General features: G+C 52.1%; 1 protein-coding gene across 3 annotated transcripts; it reads right to left on the bottom strand.

Annotated features, from left to right (window-relative positions):
* Positions 1 to 6,696: 6,696 nt before the first annotated feature.
* LOC111141684 (WNT1 inducible signaling pathway protein 2) lies at positions 6,697 to 19,331 on the bottom strand. Of its 3 annotated transcripts, XM_022494437.1 has the most exons (6): positions 19,126 to 19,331; positions 18,870 to 18,962; positions 14,853 to 15,069; positions 9,473 to 9,727; positions 8,014 to 8,103; positions 6,727 to 7,730 (listed from the first exon to the last, which is right to left on the bottom strand). In XM_022494437.1, exons 2-6 carry the CDS (start codon positions 18,927 to 18,929, stop codon positions 7,510 to 7,512), a joined length of 843 nt encoding a protein of 280 aa, XP_022350145.1. In that variant the 5' UTR covers positions 18,930 to 18,962; positions 19,126 to 19,331; the 3' UTR covers positions 6,727 to 7,509. The 3 variants fall into 3 exon arrangements, with proteins under 3 accessions (XP_022350146.1, XP_022350145.1, XP_022350147.1); XM_022494438.1 differs by lacking the exon at positions 8,014 to 8,103 and having other exon boundaries at positions 6,697 to 7,730; XM_022494439.1 differs by having other exon boundaries at positions 7,692 to 8,103.
* Between the last annotated feature and the right edge of the window lie 756 nt (positions 19,332 to 20,087).

Here is a 20,087-nt window from a genome sequence, read left to right on the forward strand (position 1 = left end):
TGCCGGGGGCTGGTGAAATTAGGACAAAATGTACATCCTTGAAAATATAATTATAGCTCCCATGTATGTAGAGCTTTCGTTTGCCAAGCACTTTCATAAGCCTGGACTTATCGGGTCCTCACCGCAGCCCTCGAGCAAGGCAGGGCAGAGACAACCATCTCCACCACAGCGGGAAATGGGGCTCGAAAAGGAGACTTACATGCTCAAGGTCACAAACCAGAGGCAGAATCGGGGTTGGAACCCAAGTGTCTGTTGCCATTCATCAGGGATGTGGTAAATATTTACCATGTGCCAGGTCCTGTGCTGGCTTTAGGGACACAAGGATGAATCAGAAATCTACTTGGCTTCTAGTGAGCAAAGCCCAGCAGAAAAGCCAAGAATAGACCGGTAATTACACTGCCCTCTACAATTATATTTATCAGGACTCTTTTAGCTCAAGTGATAGAAACCCAACTCAGCCTCATTTAAATATAAATGGAATTTATATTGGTTCACATAACCAAAACATTTAGGGATGTGTAACTTCAGGCATGGCTGGATCCAGCAGCTCAAACCCTATTGCCTGGCATCTGTTTCTCTTAATTACTTGGCTCTGTGTGATTTTATTTTTCAGGCACTCTCTTCTCAGGGTGGCAGACATAGCTTCTGGCAACCAAAGTCTTACCCTGTAATCATTTGGCTACTTGAGTCAAAATGATGGTAACCCTATCCCAGTTGTTCCAGAAACAGTCTTGAGGCTTTGAACGGAATGGCCAAACTGCCTACCTGACCTGTTGGTCCCATTCTGGATGCAGGTAAGGAGGGGATGGGGTGGAGCCGTAAAAGCGAAGGAGCCTGAGTCTGTCTCATAATCATTTTGTGGAGGAGACCACCCACCAGAAACACCTGCTAGGAATGTTATGTAACTGAGAAATTGTGGTTTAACCAGTAAGCTGTGGTGTGCCGCAGGGGGTCATGGTGGTGGGGTGGTCTGCCCCCAGATGCAGTTGACAAAGGGGGGCCTTGTCTTTACAGACATTTAAAACTATAGTAAAACTGGCTAGATTCTATCTGCTTTTTAGCATCACCCCATACCAGTAAATCTAAACATGGCCAGCGTTACAATATTCCTTCCCCAGGAAGAATGCTCCCGAGGGTGGCGGGGGTGGGGTGTGCTCCTTACTACTGGACTCCTGTTCACTCCAGTTTAATAAAGACCTGATTCGGGGTTTAAGTAGCCATAAGATAAGGACCGATATGTACACCACAGTGATTAAGGAAACATAACAAATAGGACTGTTGACGTGAAAGTTTAAAATAAGTGTAAGTTTCTTTTGGAGATCAAATTCGGATGGCTGAGTAACCTGCAGAGTGGAAGGCCCCGGGGAGACTTCCCATCAGGGGCCCGCCCGGGGAATCTGGAGTAAGCAGTGAGATGGTATGTCTGATTTCAAGACCTTGGGCTTTGATGGGGGTGAGCGTGGGGCACAGGGCAGGGACCTGGAGAGGACAGGAGGGCCACGGAGTGTGAAGAGGATGTCTCTGGGACTGGGGGAGGCAGGAGGGTAATCAAGACATGAAGGTCCAGTCCTCAAGGGGAGAAGAGGGTCAAGGTCAAAGTCAACCACCTGTGCTTGGCTGCCGCTGGTTTGCAGCTTGGGTTAATACTGCCCATCCCACCCAGAGTGGATGGAGAGACCTCGCCCAGCAATGCGATTCAGAATTCAGGAAAGTCAGTAGTGAGGGGCCAGGAGGCAGTGAATGGGCCACAGATAAGAACCAGATCAGTGTGATGGGACACTTACACCTGTGCTCATTGGCCAACCTCAGGGTGTCCAAGAGGTCTGGGCTGTTGCCCTTGGGTTCCGCCTGATGTTGTCATTAATCATAGCAGAAGAGGAGAAAGTTCTTGAGAATTGGCTCAATGGCGACCCTGTTGCTGAGAACGTGGCTGAGATCCTAGACTGCATTTTAGCCATCAAGAGGCAGGTGGATTTTTTTTTTATAGTACCTGGTACCCCCAGTGAGGCTGCTGGAGTTGCCCCTTGAAGAAGACCCCCTGCCTCTTGTTAGCGGAGTAGCCAACACACGTGTGTGTTGATGGGAATGATCTGGAAGAGAGGGAGAAATGGAAGGCACAGAAGGGGAAAGGGGGCCTTGTAGGGCTGCATCACCCAGGAGGGCGAGAGGGGTGGGAGCCAGCGCACAAAGGGAGGGTTGGCCTCAGGTAGACGTGGTAACTGGCACTAAGGGAGAATAATCAGGGGACATCCAGGCTAGACGGGAGTGGGGGGTAGGGAGATTGCCCCCAGGGAGCTGGAGTGGGGAGCCCCAACCACCCAGTGTGGTGGAGCACCGAGGAGGCCTGTGAGTCATGGAAGGAGCCTGGACCCATCCCAGAAGGCAGCCCTGAGCCTCAGAGGGGTTTGAGCAGAGTGATCTAACCATAACTGTGCTCCAGAAAGTGCCTCTGGCTGCAGAGTCTAGCTGCAGGAGGAGGGGGGAGCTGGGCTGCGGGAGGAGCAGGGAGTCATCTGGGGACAGCTGAAGGGGCTGAGTCAGGGCAGTGCAGGGGTCCTCACAGGCATCTCTGTAGTATTTGAAGGAAAGGGAACTGCGGCATCACACAAACAGGGAGGAATCCCAGGCCAAGTTCTGTCCCTGCCTCCCTCCAATGTCCTTGGCTTCCCCCCCCCCCCCCCCCCCCCCCCCCCCCCCGCCTCGGGCTGCTGGGGTCACAGCAGGCAGCACAGTGCCACGAGGGGGCAGCAGCACACCACGGTCTTCTCCCATTCGAAAGCCACACTCCAGAAATCATAAACAAACTTTAATGAGATGCAGGACTTGTTAACCCACAGACTTCTGGTCCCATCCCAAGAATTTCTGTGAGTCTGGAGTGGGATACAAGATATTTGCATTTCTAACCAGTTCCCAGGTGATGCTGATGCTGATGCTGATGCTTCTGGTCTGGGAACCCCACTTTGAGAACTACTGGAGTTGAATGTTGGGTTGGGATGGGGGGATGTGGCCACTGGGAAATCCCTGTCACCTGGGCCTTTTCAAAAGGAACATCTATTACTTCATTCATTCAATAAGGACCAAGCCTGGTTCTGTCCTGGGTACTGTTCTTCTAGGTCCTGGGAATTTATCAGGCAACAAAGCAGAAAACGGAATCCCCAGCCAGCACTTATGGGGTCAATGAATAATAAATGTTATGAATAAGTCAGGTAGTGTGTTAAAGCTTGGTTTGTGCAACATACATCGGGAAGATAGAAGAGGGTGGCCGAAGTGGGCTCTCCATGAAGTTTTAACTTGCGAGTCACACCCGAAAGAAAGCAAGGGGAGTAGCCACAGGGGTATCTCGGGGAAGATGACGTCAGACAGAGGGAAGAGACAGTGCAAAGGTCCTGAGGTGGGAGTGTCTAGCATGTTCAAGAAACAGCCAGGAGGACAGTGAGGTCAGAGCAGCATGAGCAAGGGGTTGAGGGCAAAGAGGTGACTGGGGCACAGAGTGGGGTCCTGTGGGTTGCCGTGGCATGGTTTGGCTTGGTGTTCACAGGATCCCTCTGGCACACACTGTAAGGAACAGGGAGGAAGCCAGGAGAGCAAGAGGAGGCTGCAGGGGTCATCTGGGCAGAGACGGTGGTGGCCTTGGCTGGGGAAGCAGTGGGAAGACAGGGGTGGTAAGAAGTTTATACACCAGCATACACACGTACTTGTCCGTGTTTCTGTAACTAAATGGCCAGGGCAATCTGTGCGAGTGACTCTAATTCCCAACCCGAACTCTTGTCTCTCTGTCTGTCCATGTCCCCTGACCCATCTTTGATATCTAGCGGCCTCCAGCCACACTGTCCTGGGTGACTACTTCATCCTCAAACTCAAAACATCGAGGCACCCCTCCATCTGCCACCTGTAGGGGCTCCCCACTCACCCCAGTTTCTGGCAATGTGGCCCCTCCATTCTGCCATCCTCCAGCACAAAGCCCAGGGCTGTGTTGGGTATCTTAGTTCCCCCAGTGCTCACATCCACCCTTCAGATAAGACCCCACAGGAAATGTCAGGTCATGGCGATTCTCCCGTTTCCTCTTTCCTGCTCCCACCACCTGTCCAGGCTGGCTTGCCTTATCCCTGAACCCTGCAGTGACTGCACACAGGGGAGTCTGGTGGCCACGGGTGTGGGCTCTTGAGCATGACCCCCTTTGGTTTGAATCCTGGTTCTGCCAACTGTGAACTCTGTGAACTTGGGCTATTTCCTTCATTTGCCATATCTCAGGTTCTCTGTGAAATGGGTATAATTATACTTCAAATGGTTATTAGGAAGGTCAAGTGAGTGATTACATAGAAGATGCTTGGAACAGAGTCTTGCATGTGGTGAGAACGTAATGAATGTTAGTTCCTACCTTTATGGCTTATGCAATAAGTCTTTACTGAGCATGTATTGGATGGAGACCTGCATTGTACTGGGAGATAGTCTGACCCAGGATAAAGAGTGCAGACCCTAGCAGTTCTGCTCCTGGATGTTTATCCAACAGAAACGTTCACCAATGTCCAGCAGGAGATGTGGGCTAGAATGGGACCAGGCTTTGTAATAGCCCAGACTGGAAACTACCCATTAAGTATAGAATGGATAAATGAAGTGTGGTATATTCATGCAATGAAATGCCACCCAATGTTGAGAAGGAATGCACTCTTGTTACTTGCGACAACATGGATATTATAATATAAATAAAACTGGGGGAGGGGCAGTACCTGGCTGGCTCGTTTCAGGGAGAGTGCGACTCTTGGTCTTGGGGTTGTGAGTTTGAGCCCCACGTTGGGTACAGAGATTACTTAAAGATAAAATCTTTAATTTAAATATAAATAAATATATAATGGGGAATGGCTGGGCCCGGTACCTCTGGGCTATGAGTTTCAGTGGGGGTTAGTCTGATTTTTACCTGTAACCTTGCCCCCAACACCACCTTCTCTTGTTTATAAACAAGAAAATTCTCAGCCTTTGCCTCATATCACTCTCTGACGTGCAAAGAATCATGGAGGCAGGATTGTACAGATTATATTTCAAGTGAACACAGAGGAACGACTGACCTGATACTCACAACACCGCTACGTGATGGGAACTCGCTCAACACAGTGATCGCATAGGGCGGGCACTTCTATTTATGCCCATTTTACAGGTGAAAAGACTAAAGCACTAAAAGGTCCAGAGAATGATGGCTAAAAAATTGTTATTTAAATCACATAGTACTCAACAGCCCTCTGTGTAGAGTACTGCCGTCATCGCCGTTTTAGAGGAAAGGACACTGAGGCATAAAGAAGTTAGGTACCCTGCCTAAGATCACACTAGGAAACCTCAGAGCCAAGACGGGGCAGATGGCCGAGCCCACCCTGTGCCACTCTGTTCCGAGCTGCTGGGTAGTGAGGTCGCAGACCTTGCAGCCCGCCGGCCAGGGGTCCAGCACCACAACCCCAGGACAACTCATTCATTGTTCCGAATCTCCATTTGTCCCATCCTTACAATGGGAACATCAGTAGCACTTTCCTTTAGGGTGTGTCCCAAGTGCAACAGAGTTGTGGGGAAAGCCCCTAGCAGCTGTCTTCATCCTGGCTGTCCTCACTTCTAGAGACAATACCTGAATTTTTCCTGGCCGTGTGTTCAGAGTTTACCTTGCGGAATCTGACCCACTGAAACTCTCAGCGTGTGAGAGACCATCAGCCCAGTCTTGAGTCAGGTCAGCTTGGCGTGGGCTAAAATCTCTCCCCAGCAGCAGACCAGCTTTTGGACAGACCACTTTCCCAAGCAGTCTCCTCCTCTGTGCCCTGAAGTTAGTTCTATTCTGTGAAGACTGGGTGGTCAGATGCTGCCTGTGATTCTCAGTCTGGGGTTTTGGGAAGAGGTGGTCCCTGAGCAAAGTCCCGGGGGCAGCTGTTCCGAGGGGCGGGTCGTCGCGCATCCTGGGAGCTGGGTCGTCCTTCCCCTGCTCAGCTTCATACCTCATCGCCCCACACTCCCAGGCTCCCTTGCCTCTTACCTTCCCAGTGGGGGTGACCCATGGGAGGCACCCCTAGAAGCTGGGGCAGGGGGGGGTGGACCGTAGAAGCCAGGTCTGCCTCCCCAGCTCTGTCGGCTTTTTGTTAGTTCTGTAAGGCTGCACCTGCTCCCGGTAGAGGGACCTGCTGTGATTCCATCTTCCGCTGGCAGGTCCCAGCTTCTGGGCTCTCCTTCAAACCCTCCGTTCCAACAGCTGGTACTAAGTGAAAGAAGCCACTCATAGAAGAGTACCCAGTCTATTGATGTGAGGTTCGAGAACCGGCTTTCCATCCTATTTGGTCATAAAACTCAGAACAGGGTTTGCCTTCAGGGGCGGAGGAGATGACCAGGAAGGGGCCAAAGGAAACTTCCTGAGATTCTGGAAACGTTTTGGACCTTGATGGAGGTCTTGATCACACAGGTGTTCACATTTTCAAAGACTTTGTAAACCGTACGGTAAGACCTGTGTGTTTCATGGCATGTAAACCGCGCCTCCATAAAATTAGTTTAATAAGAAGAAATCCCTGTTTAAATACAGAGAGTGGTCTCCAATTTCCTGGTTGGAGTCTGATGAAAACACAGTTTTTATTTTTAAACATAACATGTAGATCACAGGGGAGGATGGAAAATTTGTACATAGGTTTGTTTTTGTTTTTTTTAAAGCAATAAAACATGAGACTTCAGGCAGAATTTCACACTTGGGTTGGTTTATTTCAGGCCACGTTTCCCAGTCCCCAGGGGGCTATCCTTCATGCTCCCCTACTTTTCTCTGGTCTTAAATGTTGCGAAGCAACCAACCTATATATAAAGTGTCTAGCTCTGCGCCTGGTACTTTGCAGGTGCCTGAGAAAGGTTCATTCCTATGAATACAAGTTGGGTTTAATAGATCACTCTCAGGCCTGTTTTCCGACTTTCTTCCAGACAGTGTGATTTCACCTTGTGACTTTCACAAAACGTGCGACCTCTGAATTCTACCCTAGATGGTGGGGTGTGGGGGAGCTTTCTCAGACAGCATAAGCCTGACCTACAAGCTCTTGCACAGACACATATACGGGGACATTTTTATGTCACTCCAGGAAAGGAAGCAGGAGATTCAGAATATCTGTGTGCCCCTCTTCACCACACCCCCAGAAAAATAGCCAGTCCAGCCCAGCACCTGCCTCAGCCTGATGATTAAGGGACAGCTGGTTGTCCTATCTGCTAGAAAGCTTGCCTATGCACATGTTTGATAAAGGCTGTTGGGAATGGAGCAGAAGACCCTGGAAACCTCGGCCAGCCCCCTAGGCCATGAGGTAGAGGAAGGGGGCTGGGGCAGACATCCCGGCTCTATCTCAGGGTCCAGATGGAGCAGACGGCTTGTGAACATTCTGGTCCTCCAGGGCCTGGATGCCGTTGCCTAGCCAAGGGCGTGGGGAGGAGCCATCTGCCTTCTGCTCAGGGCCCAAGCGCTGGCTTGCCTGCTGGGGAGGGTGGTCCCGGAGCCCCCAGATCCCCAGCCCTGCTCTAGAAGGCGCTGTTCCGTGGGCCGCGGCCCCTGGCAGGTGGACAGGGCCCAAGCAGGCAGAGGCGGCGCTGGGTCTCCAGGCGGCAGAGGCGGTTCTGGTTGGACACCCGAGTGGCCACACCCAGCCCACAGGTGGTTGAGCAGGGGCCCCAGGCTGTGCTCCACTCTGGGCAGGGGGCGCCAGGGGGTGGGGGAGCGACAAGGCCAGAAAACTGGGGTCCTGGGGGAAGAAAGAGAGGTCAGCACTGTGAGGTCCGGGCCCGGCAGCCAAATCAACCCAGCTGCCAGCGGCGCCCTCTTGGTCACGTCCCTTAGCCTCTCTGGACCTCAGTTTCTTCCCATGTAAGTTTTCTAATGGGTGATAGTTAGGACCTAGTAAAATAACGGAGGGGGCATGCTTAGCACGGTGCTGTGAGCACCTCGTTTGTGCGGGGTACTAGGCAGCTACGGTGGTGCCGGCCGTGATGGTCCCCCAGTACGTGGTGGGTTTCTCATTTCTGTACCCCATGGCATCTTCCAGGAAAGAGGTTGTGGCCTGTGAGTAGAGGTGCTGGGACTCGGTGGCAAAGCTGCTAGGGTTTCTGAGGCTGTACCTGGAACAAGATGGGAGGGTTCAGCACCGTCTAGCTTCTCCTCCTCCTCACATCTTATTCTGCTTTCTTAATATTGTGGTCTCCTTTCTTCCGGTCCTTATTAACCAAATGGTTCTCAGCTGGGGGTGACTGTGCTCCCCTCCTTTTGTAATGTCCGGAGACATCTTGATGGACACGGCTGGGACTGAGGCTACTGGAACCCAGCAGGGATGTTGCTAAACACCCTGCAGGGCACAGGGCAGCTTCCCTACGAGAGCATCACCCAGCCGGAGTGTCACTCGTGCCCAGGTTGAGAAAGCCTATGATATGTGTGATATGCACCTGTGTGTGTGCAGGGCGTATGCGGACACACACGCACACACACGGACACACGTAATGGAGATGAGATTGCACTTACAGTGTCCCACCCAGATTTTTCATATATAAGATGAACTCACTGGCATCCTCCTATGTATTTAAGTGGATGTTCCATTCCACAACAGGGATAATGACAGCCGCCATGAATGGAGTGCTCTGTGCGAGCTGCTGCTGTGACTGCTCTCCTTGGGCTTACTCATCCAGACCCCTACAACAGCTCCGCAAGTTAGACACATTTACCCTCATCTTATAGTTGGGGGAACTGAGGCACAGAGAAGTTAAGCAACTTTCTCAGAGTCACACAGCTAGGAAATAGAGAAGCTGGGCTTAGAACCCAGACAGACTCCATGCTGAACCCCACCCTGCTCTACTCTGATGCGGCACCACCATCAATGAACCAATGCCTTCTTTTCAGGTGCCTTTCTTTAAAAAGATCATGTTCATATAACTACAATAACCCACTAATGTAACAGTAACAAATTCTCTAGAACTAAAGAGTTTATAGCAAGAGGTAACTGTCTTTCCTCCACCTCTGCCCACCCCTAAGCCCACATCCCAGAGGCAACCACCTTGCCTGGTTCAGTTTTGAGTTCCCCTTTGGATAAGCCTGAATAACTACATATTCATAATACTACATAATATTTAAATTATATAAGTGTATTATTAATGCATATCGATATATTAGAAATAGAATACTAGTGTATATCATAATAGTATACCTCTGCTATGAAATGGGAGCATTTGATCCAAGTATCCTAGCCCTCCCTTCCCTTCCCCATTCCGCCACCAATTTTTATTTTCCATTATTTATGATTTAGAATTATTTACTTGTTGTTTTGTCAGTTTAAAGAAGTTTTGTGACTCCCGCTGGGCTTTCCGAGTATCCTCAGCCACCAGCCCCTCCCAGCAGTGGTCAGGGAAACCGGTGCTCTGACAAGTCCGGTGTCCCAGCTGCTGGGAAGCCCCACCCCCGGGTGGCCCTGGCCCTGGCCTGGGCCCACCCAGCACTCACCTTGGGCTGGGAGGGGCTGGACCCCCAGCTCCCTTCCCCGGTCGCACACCCACTCAGGGCAGCACTTGCCAGGGACCTCAACCCTCCTGGGATACGGACAGTCCCAGCTGGGCAGCCGAACGTCCTCGCTGCACAGGGGCACACAGGTGAAGCCCCCATCCTCACACTGGCAGCGAATCCTGCAGTGGGGCTGGAAGGTCTCCCCATCCCGGTACAGGCGGCCGTTCACCTCACAGCTCCCGTCATCCTCTCCCCCTGCAGAGGAGAAACCGGACCCCCATCCATGACCCCCAGCTTTTCCCTGGGCAAGACCGTGCCAGCCGCATCCTCCACCCGGTCTCTCTGCAGAGCTGGCCCAGATCTGGCTGGGGACCAAGTCCCTTCCGCATCTGCTCACTGCCAAGGCGCTCCAGCCGGTCCCCATCGCCAGCCTCCCCTGGTGCCGTCGGGAAGACAGTGTGGTGTACCGCATCCTGGCATAGGGGCTGTGGGGACACTGGCCTGGTTGGAGCCCCCACTCTGCTTTTTATTAGCTATGGAGCTTGGCCAAGTGACTTTACTTCTCCTTACCTCAATTTCCTTATCTGCAAAATGGGTTATAAGGGCACTTATTTCACAGGGTTGTGGTAGAGGCCAAATGAAATGATATATATAATGAATCCAACATAAAAGAGACCTTCAACAGATCCCAGATGCTCTGTTGTTATTATTAATGTAATTAATTACTATATATTATATTACTACATACTATATTACTAAATATATAACTTACATACACACTGAGAGTTCATGCAACACACTTTCAATGTGCCTCTGCCAGGTTGTAGTCATCCCTGCCAGGCCTGGGCTTAACCTGCTGGCTTTGCGACTTTAGATAAGTTGCTTAACTTCTCTGAGTCGCCTTAACAATAGCAATGATGAGAACAGCTCCGTGCCTTCCAGTACGGGAGACGATATTCCATAACTTCTAACACCGTGCTAGGCATACAGTAGGTGCTCAAGAGACACTCTTCAAATGAAGCCCTCAAGATATGGGCATTATTCCCACTTCCTGCACTGGGCAAGCACTCCCTGAGGGCCGGGGCCGCCCAATGCTGGCTCAGAGCATGGCTGGGACACTCCCAGGTCGTTTGAATGAATGCCTCGTGCAAGACCCAGCAAAGAAGAGACACTCATAAAAGGGTTCTGATTTCTTACAGTTCCGGAGATGTGTCATGTGCCCCTCCTGGGTGCCAAGCCACTGGGCTCCTAGACAGGACTAAGACATAGTCCTTATCTTGAAAGATGGAGCACCAGGCGGGGGACAGATGTGAAAGTCACCATCTGCCAGACAGAATGAAAAGCCAAGGAGAGGCATAGGTGAGCCGCCCAGGGAGGGCAGAGCAAGGAGGAGCCGAAAGTCCTGGAGACTCCAGGGGTAGTGCAGCTGGATCTGGGGAAAGATTTGCCTGAAGGCAGGTTTTCCCAGGTCTTCAGAATAAAACCTCCAACAGGCCCATACCTACGCAGGGATCTGGGACCCACACAGGGATTTGGGACCTGCGCAGATGTGGGTGCCAGCCCCTGTTCCCACTTGCTAACTGTGGGGCTTGGGACAGGTCACTGCACCTCTCTGAGCCAAATTACCTGGCTCCCAGGGCCACTGGAGGATTAAAGGAACTAGTGTACTTAAGGCATTTTGCCAAAAGCCTGGAACATAGCAGATGCTCAGTGAATGGGAGTGGGGGATGTCCGTTCCTCGGGGAGGACGGAACGAGAGCCAGCTCTCTCCCAGCTCCTTCCAGGCCACAGCCCTCTGACGCCAAATCCCTGACCTTGGGCTTGGATCATGTGGCCGCCAGTTTCCTGGAAACTAGGGGCAGCTGCCCCTCAATCCTGAGGGGTCTCCCACCAGACTCCTGGGGCCACAGCCCTGGGCTCCTGGTCTCCGGGAGGATCTGGTAAACAGAGGGATTGTTTCAGAAAGTCAGCTGGAGGGGTGATAATTTTAGCAAGGTTTCCTGGCACCTCTCCTGGTCCTCCAGCTCAGAGCTGGCTGGGAGTGGGGCTGAGGATCCCTGGGCGGCCACTCCCCACCCTGGGGTCTGTGTACCTTTGTGCGGGATCCCAAACACCAGGAGGCACCTCCAAACGTACTCTTCAATCCGCCACCCCCTGCCCCCCCGCCAACCATATACACATATAGTTGCCAAAACCCTACTTCCTCTTCCAGGTCCTTCCAATGCCCCCTTGTCCGGCAACCTCCCTCAAATAACTTCAGAGCCCAGTCGTGTCATCTGGTGATCTCTGCCTGTCCCTCTTTCCCTCTGAGAGTCCTTTGCAGGAGAAGGAACAACAGAGGATTTTTTTTTTTCCTTTAGCTACTTGCAAATTGTGTGACCTCAGGCAGGTGACTTCACCCCTCTGAACCCCAGTTACTTCATCTGCAAAGTCATTTTAATAATAGGACCTACCTCATTATTAAGGGTTTATTGGAATGGTGGGAGAAGGAACACGTTCATTATTAATGAGATCACATGTGTAAAGGGTGTGCCCACAAGACACGTGCCCTGAACGGTCCCTGTTACTGCCAGCCTCTCCAGAGCTTTTACTCTCATTGATGCATTCAGTCAGTCCTTATTTACTGGGGGCCTACTATGTGCCAGACATGTTCTAGGGACTCGTGATACAACAATGACTAAAACAGGCAAAAATCCTGCCCTTGTTGGAGCTTTCACTCTAGTGGAAATAAACACTCTAAACAAGTAGAGTTTATGATGTCCAATGGTGGTTAGAACAAGAAAAATAATGGGGGCAAGGTTCAGGAGAGGGCTGTTGAACATGGTGATCGGAGAAGGCCTCCCAGAGAAGGTTGTATTTGAGAAAGATGAGAAGGAGATGCAGGAACTTGCCACGCAGATACCTGGGGGAAAAGAACACTGGTAGAGCAAACAGCCAGTGCAAAGGCCCTGCAGTGGGACCTCCCCTAGGGTATTTAAGGAACAGAATAGGCCAGCATGGCTGGAGCAGAGAGCAGGAGAGAGAGAGGGAGTTAGGCAGGGTCAGAGAGAAAACAGGAGCAGGACATTACGGGGCCTTGTAGCCACTGAGAGGACTGGCTTTTACTTGGAGGCGGTGGGAAGCTGTTGGAGGCCTTGAGGAGGAAGAGGGATGTGATCTGATGTATATATTGAAAGGATCCCTGTGGCCGCTGTGTTGGGAACAGAGTAGGGGGTGAGGACAGAAGTAGGGAGACTGTTATAGGGCCACTGCAACAGCCAGCATGTGATGGTGAGGCTCAGACCAGGCCGGTAGCCGTGGAGAGACTAAGAAGGGACCAGAATGTCAGGTTCTAGAATACTGTGAAGACTTTGCTGGTGGGCACTATGTGGGGTGTACAAAATGACAGATAACAAGAATGACTGTAATTCATGATTGTAAGGTTTTGAATTCAAGCTGCAGGAAGAGTGGAGATGCCCTTGGCCGAGCTGGGCAGGCTGCACACTCAGGGTGTGGGGTGTCGGGAGCTTATGGTGGACACGCACACAGCTCAGAGTCCGCTGTCAGAGGTCTGTCGGGCTAGGAATTGACTGGAGAGTTTGAGGCAGCATATTCCCTCCAGAGCTAAGACCTAGACTCTGCCTCTGTAAGGTCTTATCTGTGGGGTTCACCAGCCTCCAGATCTGACTCATGAGCACTCACTATGTTACTTGTCCACGGCTGGGAGTTGTAGGAAGAAGCAAAGATCAGCTACAGTCTAAAGTCTGAATCAAGATGGAATAAGAAAAGCCCCTTAGTAAATTTAGTGATGGGAACAGCCAATATGTACTAATCATATGCTGAGGATCAGGCAGTAGAGTGATGGACATGAAGATTGTGGAGCCAGCTCCCTGAGTTCAAATCCCAGCTCAGCCACTTATGAGCTGTGTGACCTTAGGCAAGTTGCCTAACCTCTCTGTGCCTCTTTTTTCCACCCGTCTATAAAATGCAGATGACATTAGTACACTTCATACGATTTCTGTGAGATTAAATGAGGTGGTATTTGTGAAGCCCTTAGTGCCTGGCACATGGTAGGGGCTATGAAAGTGTTGGATAAATAAAATGCTTCCAAATGCTTTAGATGTGTCCTGGCTCATTGAAACAGCAGCCTGGGAAGATAAGTGATACTTATCTCATTTTTTCCCTAGGTACATTTTTCTTAGCAATCATGTATGAGTTTATAAAACAAATCACTATCTTCTCATGATTATACTTCCCTGATTTAAAAAAAAAGTGTTTAACAAGGATTTAGTATTGATAACTTTATGTCTATTAGTCTTGTTGGGTTTTTTTAAAACTTGCTTTTTTTCTGTAAGTGGACTCATTATCAGTGATCCATGAGCCCTTGTTATTTTTTTAAAGGGATACATGCAAACAGATGAAGACATAGATTGCTCTATAAGACTTATTGAGAAAAAAAAGAACACCCTCCCATTTTTCTATTTCTCTAAAGCAGTAGTTCTCTGTTGGAGATGGTTTTGTTCCCCAGGGGACATTTGTCTGAGACAGAGTGTCACGACTTGCAGGTGAGGGACATGCTAGGGGTGTCCAAGGAACAGAGACCAGGAATGCTGATGAAGGTCCTGCCGGATACAGGACAGCTCCCCTCCCCCAATATAGAATGATAACAAAGAATTGTCCGGTCCAAAAAGCAAACTTGAGAACTCTGATCTAAAGCATCCAAGGGCACGAAGGCTTGGAATGGTGGGAGAGGGAACATGCTCCAGGTCACCAGTAAATGGCAAACTCAGAATTCAAACTCAGGTCCTAGGGATCCCACTCCAGGAGGAAGGCAGAATGAATTGTTGCATCACACCCTGTGTGGCCCAGTCCCGAGCTGCATAACAGTAATCATGCTAGTTAATATTACTGAGCCTCAGCTGGCTCATCTGTAAAGTGAGTCTGGAAGGACTTAGCTCGGAGGGTCCTTGTGAGGATTATGTGATTTACGTGAGGGTCCTGGGGTAGTTTCAGCATACTGTCTGACACCTATTACTCCATGCCCCCCGCCAAGTAAACAGTTGCACTTTTATTTTCTCAGAAGTGTTGCGAAGGTCCTGAGAAAGGATAGTGATTCCCGGTTTAAGGAATCTGAGAGGACTTCTCGGGGGCGGAGTGTGTGAGGTTGGCTTTGACAGTCGGTTGTGGTTTGGACAGATAGGAATGAGGGGACGCTGTCCAGGTGGGTGGCGTGGTGGAAGCCAAGACAAGAGGGGAGGAGCCTCAGGAGGGCCTGGGGAAATGTGGGCCACCAGCTGGTGCACCTGAAGTGAGGAGATAGAGAAGAGCTTCTCTTGGACTCAGGACCCCTCAGCCTTGACCCTCCCAAACACACCCGCATCCGTCCGGCAAACCTGCTTACAGAGGCACACAGCCCCTCGGCGTCCAGGGCCCACCCTGGGTTGGCAGACCAGTCCCTGGCTGGGGTCGCAGACGTGGAGGTGGTCGCAGGGCTCCCCCAGCCGCCGTGCGCACACCCGGCAGCAGCCACAGCCGTCCAGCACCAGGGGCACCCCCAGTGGGCATCGTGGTGGTGGCCAGGGACAGGCACAGGGCGTCGGGCACAGCTGGGCACACACCTGCAGAGACAGAGCATGTCACTCGGCCACGGGCATTCCAGGTGGGCAGTGAGGGGTCCACGCTTTGGCCCCAGGGTCACACAGACCTGGCCTTGAACCTTGGCAGTGTGGCGACACCCTTCCCTAAGAGGCAGCGTGGCCTTGTGGTCGTGAGCAAGGACTTTGGCCTAGAGTCGCAGTCCTGCCTCTGCTCCTTATTAGCTGACTGACCTTGAGCAAGTTACTCAAGCTCTCCAAGCCTCAGTTTCTTCATCTGTGAAAAGGGGGCAACAGTAATATTTAACTCAGAGGATTGTTTTCAGGATTTCCTACATGAAATGATGCGTGTTAAACCCTGAGCACAGAGCCCATGCTGTAGATGCTCATCGCCTTAGCCATGATGATCACCGTCGGGAATTACAAGGGATGACCTGGGCCCCACCCTCAGAAGCTTACAGAAAGGCAAAATCAGCAAAACAAAGGATTACAATGGCAGGGCACTGCACATTTTCTAGCATGTAGACTGGAGATATTTGTCTTGACAACTAAATAAATCACACAGTATCATAGATGTTTTTGATCTTTGGAACAATCCAGAGTATGTTTCTGGATATGTATCAGATCCGCCAGGAAACTTGGTAAAATACTGATCCCCAGGCCTCCTCTGGGACTTCCCAAATATAACTTCCAGGGATATGCTCTGGAATCTGTGTTTTTATCAGGCTGTCCTGGGGCTTCTGATGCATAGCTAGGATTTTGACACCTCTGCTCCAGTTCTAACCCCCATTCCCCTGCCAGGGAGAGACGGGGGAAACTGAGCTCCAGCGAGAGAAAGCATCTTGCCGGAAGTCAGAGTGTGTTAGCTGCAAAGCTGAGCCCACTTCCTCCTTAAGGATCCTGTAATTGGGAAAAGCCTGAGCCAGGGACCCATCCCCCACGGACAGGGTCAAGGTATTGATCCAAGTGTCCTGGTTGTTCCTCCACACTCAGGACAGAGAAACAATCAAGCCAGAAGCCAGATGCCATGGTCTCCCCATATGTCCATTTGAAGGTGGGGACCCAGAGGCAGGCATAATTCAAGATATTCCCAAGTAGCCCCCTTGGTGGGGGGGTCGATCTTTAGTTCCATAGGCTCTTTGGAGGACCAAAGGGTTTCATCTGGAGGATGGAAGACTTACAGTTTACAAAAATAGAATGAATCACCTCCAAACTTCTGTGTGGCCCCAAAGCAGGCAATGAAACCCTTGGCCCTCTTTGTTCCACCCCTAGAATCCCCCAGTCCTGCAAACTTGCCTTCAGTGGCCTGCAGCTTACGCCCCAGCCACCAGGGGCCGCCCCAGACTGGCCAACCAGCCTGGGGGGCCGGGGTGGGGGCGGTGGCTCCAGGCAGGGACAGCACTGGTCAGGAGGCCTGCGGGCAGCTCTGTGCCCCGGGGCCTCGCAGGGGAGCGAGTCGCCATCTCTGCAGGAATTCCATGCTGGAGACTGGGTGATACTGAAGAGATTCTAGAGAAGATGGCCTAGCCTTGCCCCTCAAAGCCTGGTCCAGACCAGCAGCATCCGGCTTGTCTGGAAGTCTATGGCAGCATCTAGGGCCCCTCTTTATGAACCCAAGCCTACACTGTAATAAATCTGGAAACAATTTTCATGGAATCACCCTGAGGAGACATCAGCCAGACTTTGGGGTCCCTGTGCAAAGCAGAGGTTGGGCTCCCTTGGTTAGTGAGTAGTGGGGCCCCTGACCAGAATTGGTTCTTGGTTCCCTCCCAGGCCAGGCCACAGGTCTTTTGCTTTGTACCCGGGTTCCCGCCCCAAGCTGCCTACGGGGTGAGCTTGGCTTAGGGGGATGTGCTGGTCCTGACACCCAGGCGGGGCCACTAATAATACCGATGATGTGGCCAGCATTAACCACGGGCATGCCGTGAGCTGTAATGTGCTAATTCAACCCTTTCAGATGAGGTACTCGCTTTGTGTCCACAGGAAAGACCAAGAAACAGAAGCTCAAAACAGTGTGGGGACGAGGCCAACAAGAGGTAGAGTCAGGACTGGAATCTAGGTCCACGTGAATCCAAGGCCCAGGCTCTCATCACCACAACCCACCTTTGTCCTTGGGCAGCTCTGTTGCCAGCTTAACCTCTGCCTCAGTTTACCTATTTATTCAGGAGGGACAGTGAGAGGTCAAGGGAGCCCAGCCAAGGAGAGACCTGTCTTCTCTGGACTCCCTGGATCTCCAGGGAGACTCATGCTGTTTCCCCTGAGCCTTGCTGCAGTCACCAGGGGGATGAGCCCTGGACGTGGAATATTCTAGAAAAGAGTTGAAATCCAGGTTGTACCTGGATGGGCTGTGTGACCTTCAACACACCATGTAAATCCTTCGTGGGGAGGAGGCTGTGTCCTTCTCAAAGGGGTGAGACCACCTATCTGGAAATGGGGACAAGGATTAAATGAAGTCATGGCTGACTCTTGGTCACGGTGACTTTGTCCGTTTCCGGGTCTCTGCCACCTGCCCCTGTTCACAGACCTGAGCCTAGGAGCCCACAGGCTGCCGGAAGAATTAGAATTCTCTCCCTGAGGATGGTTGTGGCTTTCTGTATTCATGATGACTAAGTCCCTGATTCTGTGCGGTATGCCGCCCGCCCAGCTCCTGGGGACAGGGAATAAGGGAGGGGTGGACAGTGAGTCCCAGACAGCTTCCTTTGAGTCTTTCATTTAGGCCTGGCCCCGGAACCCCAAGTCCCCTATTCCAACTACCCAAGCCACTCACCCGGGCATCGGGTGTTGCTCAGCCCCTTGGGGGAGAAAAACAGTGGGGTCAGGATGCCAGCTGGGCTCACAGCCTTGCCCCCCACTCCTGCTCAGGATCCAGGAGAGAAATGCTCCTGCCATCATCCTCAGAGAAGCATGAACGTACAATGAGATTGTGACTTGTGGTGGGGCCAGTCTCCATGGCATCGGGAGCTCAGCATTTGCTGAGGGAATGATGGGGCTCGGCAGCTGGGGCCTTGGTCCAGGTAGGGGAAGAGGCCCAGGCAGCAGGAGAGGCACAAATAGAAGTGCCCCTTCCCTACTCCCCACACAGCCAAGCCCACCTGGGCTCCACCGCCTCGATTACTCTGATGTTTCTTCACTGTGTGATTTTAGGCAAGTTGCTTGCCTTCTCTGAGCCTTGCTTGCCCAAAAACAGGGGATAATAATTCCTTATGAGGTTGTTGGATATGCTAGGCAAGGTAGATATTTCACAAACCTTGTGAAAAATGTCCCCTGAGAGGAGATCGCTATTCCATGAATGTCTCCCTGTCCCCCTTCAGCCCGGGTCTGCAGGTCACTCACACCCAACAGCAGTAATGCCCTTGTGGTATGAACTTTCCCATCAGGTAGACACCAACATCCATCCAAATCCTGGCTCCAGGTAGACAAAGCAGGTTGTATGTTGCGTCTTCCCATATATAATGAGGACACCCCCTTCAGCGCTGTAGAAGGGCTCTGGGAACCGCCAGTAGTCGTGGCCCTCTCCTTTGGAACACCTGCCATGGTCCAGGTCCTTCTGATGAATTACCATTGTGATCTTTGCAAAGACCTTGTGATCATTATGCCCATTTAGCTGAGGGAGCAGCTGAGGCTCAGAGAGAAGGGACTCGCCTGAGGCAGCACAGCAGAGCTGGCCAGAGACAAATGTCTGGGCACCGGGGAGGGAAGCTGGGCTGTGCCTGACACCAGGGACCTGCAGGAAATCTTCCAGGGGATCCTTGGCAATGATCCCACACCTCTCCCACCACACCAAGGAAGTCAGCAGGACATTTTGGGGCCCGGGGCCCCCTTACCTTTGAGAGGAGGCAGAGGAGGGAGAAGGCCAGAAGGTGGGTCTGTGGCGTGCCTCTCATGTCACTGTGTCCCCCACGGAGCCAGCTTTGAGCCTGGGAGGCAGGACCTACTGTAAGATTTTATGTTCCGGCGGCTGTGAGGTCACTCCCAGGCAAACACACAAACACACACACACAGAGACATGTGCACACACACTGGCCTCTGCATTCCCCCTCTTGTCCCCATCCTCATGCTCCCACTGATGAGCCCATTTACCTGAAGATGAGACCGCGGAGGCCACCGAGAGGGTGCCTGCCAGTGTGAGTGTGTGTGTGTGTGTTTGAGCGTGTGAAAGCCAGAGTCAGTGCCAGTGCCAAGAGCCTGTGACAGGCTGGCAGGGGCCTCTCTTGCTCCTCCCAGCCCAAGAGGGTGGCCGCCGCAGCCCTGCCCTAGACCCCAGCCTGAGCCCCGGGACGCTGTGGACCCAGCAGGAGCTCCGTAGGACACCCCCCTTTGCAGCGCTGACCCAAGTCCTCCGAAGCCGTGTGGCCCGGACTCTGGGCAGTTTCGGCTGGGCCTGTGGTTTCTGGCAGGAAGATTGGCAGCCACCCAGAGGCGGGTGTGACCCAGAGCAAAACTTCCCTGGGCGGCCTGTTTGCTTTTGGCAACAAGGGGCCTCCCTCCCGCCGGCTTTCCTGGGCTCTGGAAGGCGGCCCACGGTGCATGAGCCTGTGCAGGCTGGACCTACTGTGTGCCGACCCTGTTGGATGGTCTGGAAGAACCAAATCCATTGCATTGAATTTGGCCATCTCTGAGGCCCCCTCTGTGGGAGCTGGAGACACAACGGCGACCTTGGAACAAAGCCCAGAGAGGGAGAGACCACAGCAGGAAAACAGGTGGAATTCCTGGGCATACTGAGATCCTTGTTCAGAGGGAAGGTGAGGGATGGCTTTCTGGAGAAGGTGTCTTTACAGAGACAGAGGGGATAAGAGCAGGCAGGGTTTGCAGGCAGAGGGAACAGCACATACACCTAGGCAGGAGTCAGCACAATAAGGATAACGTGCCTATTCTGGGAGCCAAGGTGTGGCTGGAGCTGGGGGATGTGGGGAGTGGTGCTGTATGGGGGGAGCAGAACACCCAAATTCAAACCCTTCATTTCTGGGGGCATCTCCAGCATTCCAGCCAGTGGGGGTAAGGGGTGTGAGGACAAGGGCTTGGACTGTAGAATTTGGTAAAGG

The sequence above is a fragment of the Enhydra lutris genome, unplaced genomic scaffold, assembly GCF_002288905.1.
Source record: "Enhydra lutris kenyoni isolate GAN:26980312 unplaced genomic scaffold, ASM228890v2 scaffoldscaffold6, whole genome shotgun sequence".
Classification (NCBI taxonomy): domain Eukaryota; kingdom Metazoa; phylum Chordata; class Mammalia; order Carnivora; family Mustelidae; genus Enhydra; species Enhydra lutris.

Bases quoted from the DNA above. Each gene is read 5' to 3' on its own strand.
- LOC111141684 (XM_022494437.1), bottom strand. From the start codon at position 18,929: ATGAGAGGCACGCCACAGACCCACCTTCTGGCCTTCTCCCTCCTCTGC. The intron at 15,070-18,869 runs GTAAGGGGGCCC...CTGTCTCTGCAG, and splicing joins TCCTCTGCCTCCTCTCAAAG to GTGTGTGCCCAGCTGTGCCC. The intron at 7,731-8,013 runs GTACAGAAATGA...TTCTTCCCCCAG, and splicing joins TTCCTGGAAGATGCCATGGG to GACCCCAGTTTTCTGGCCTT.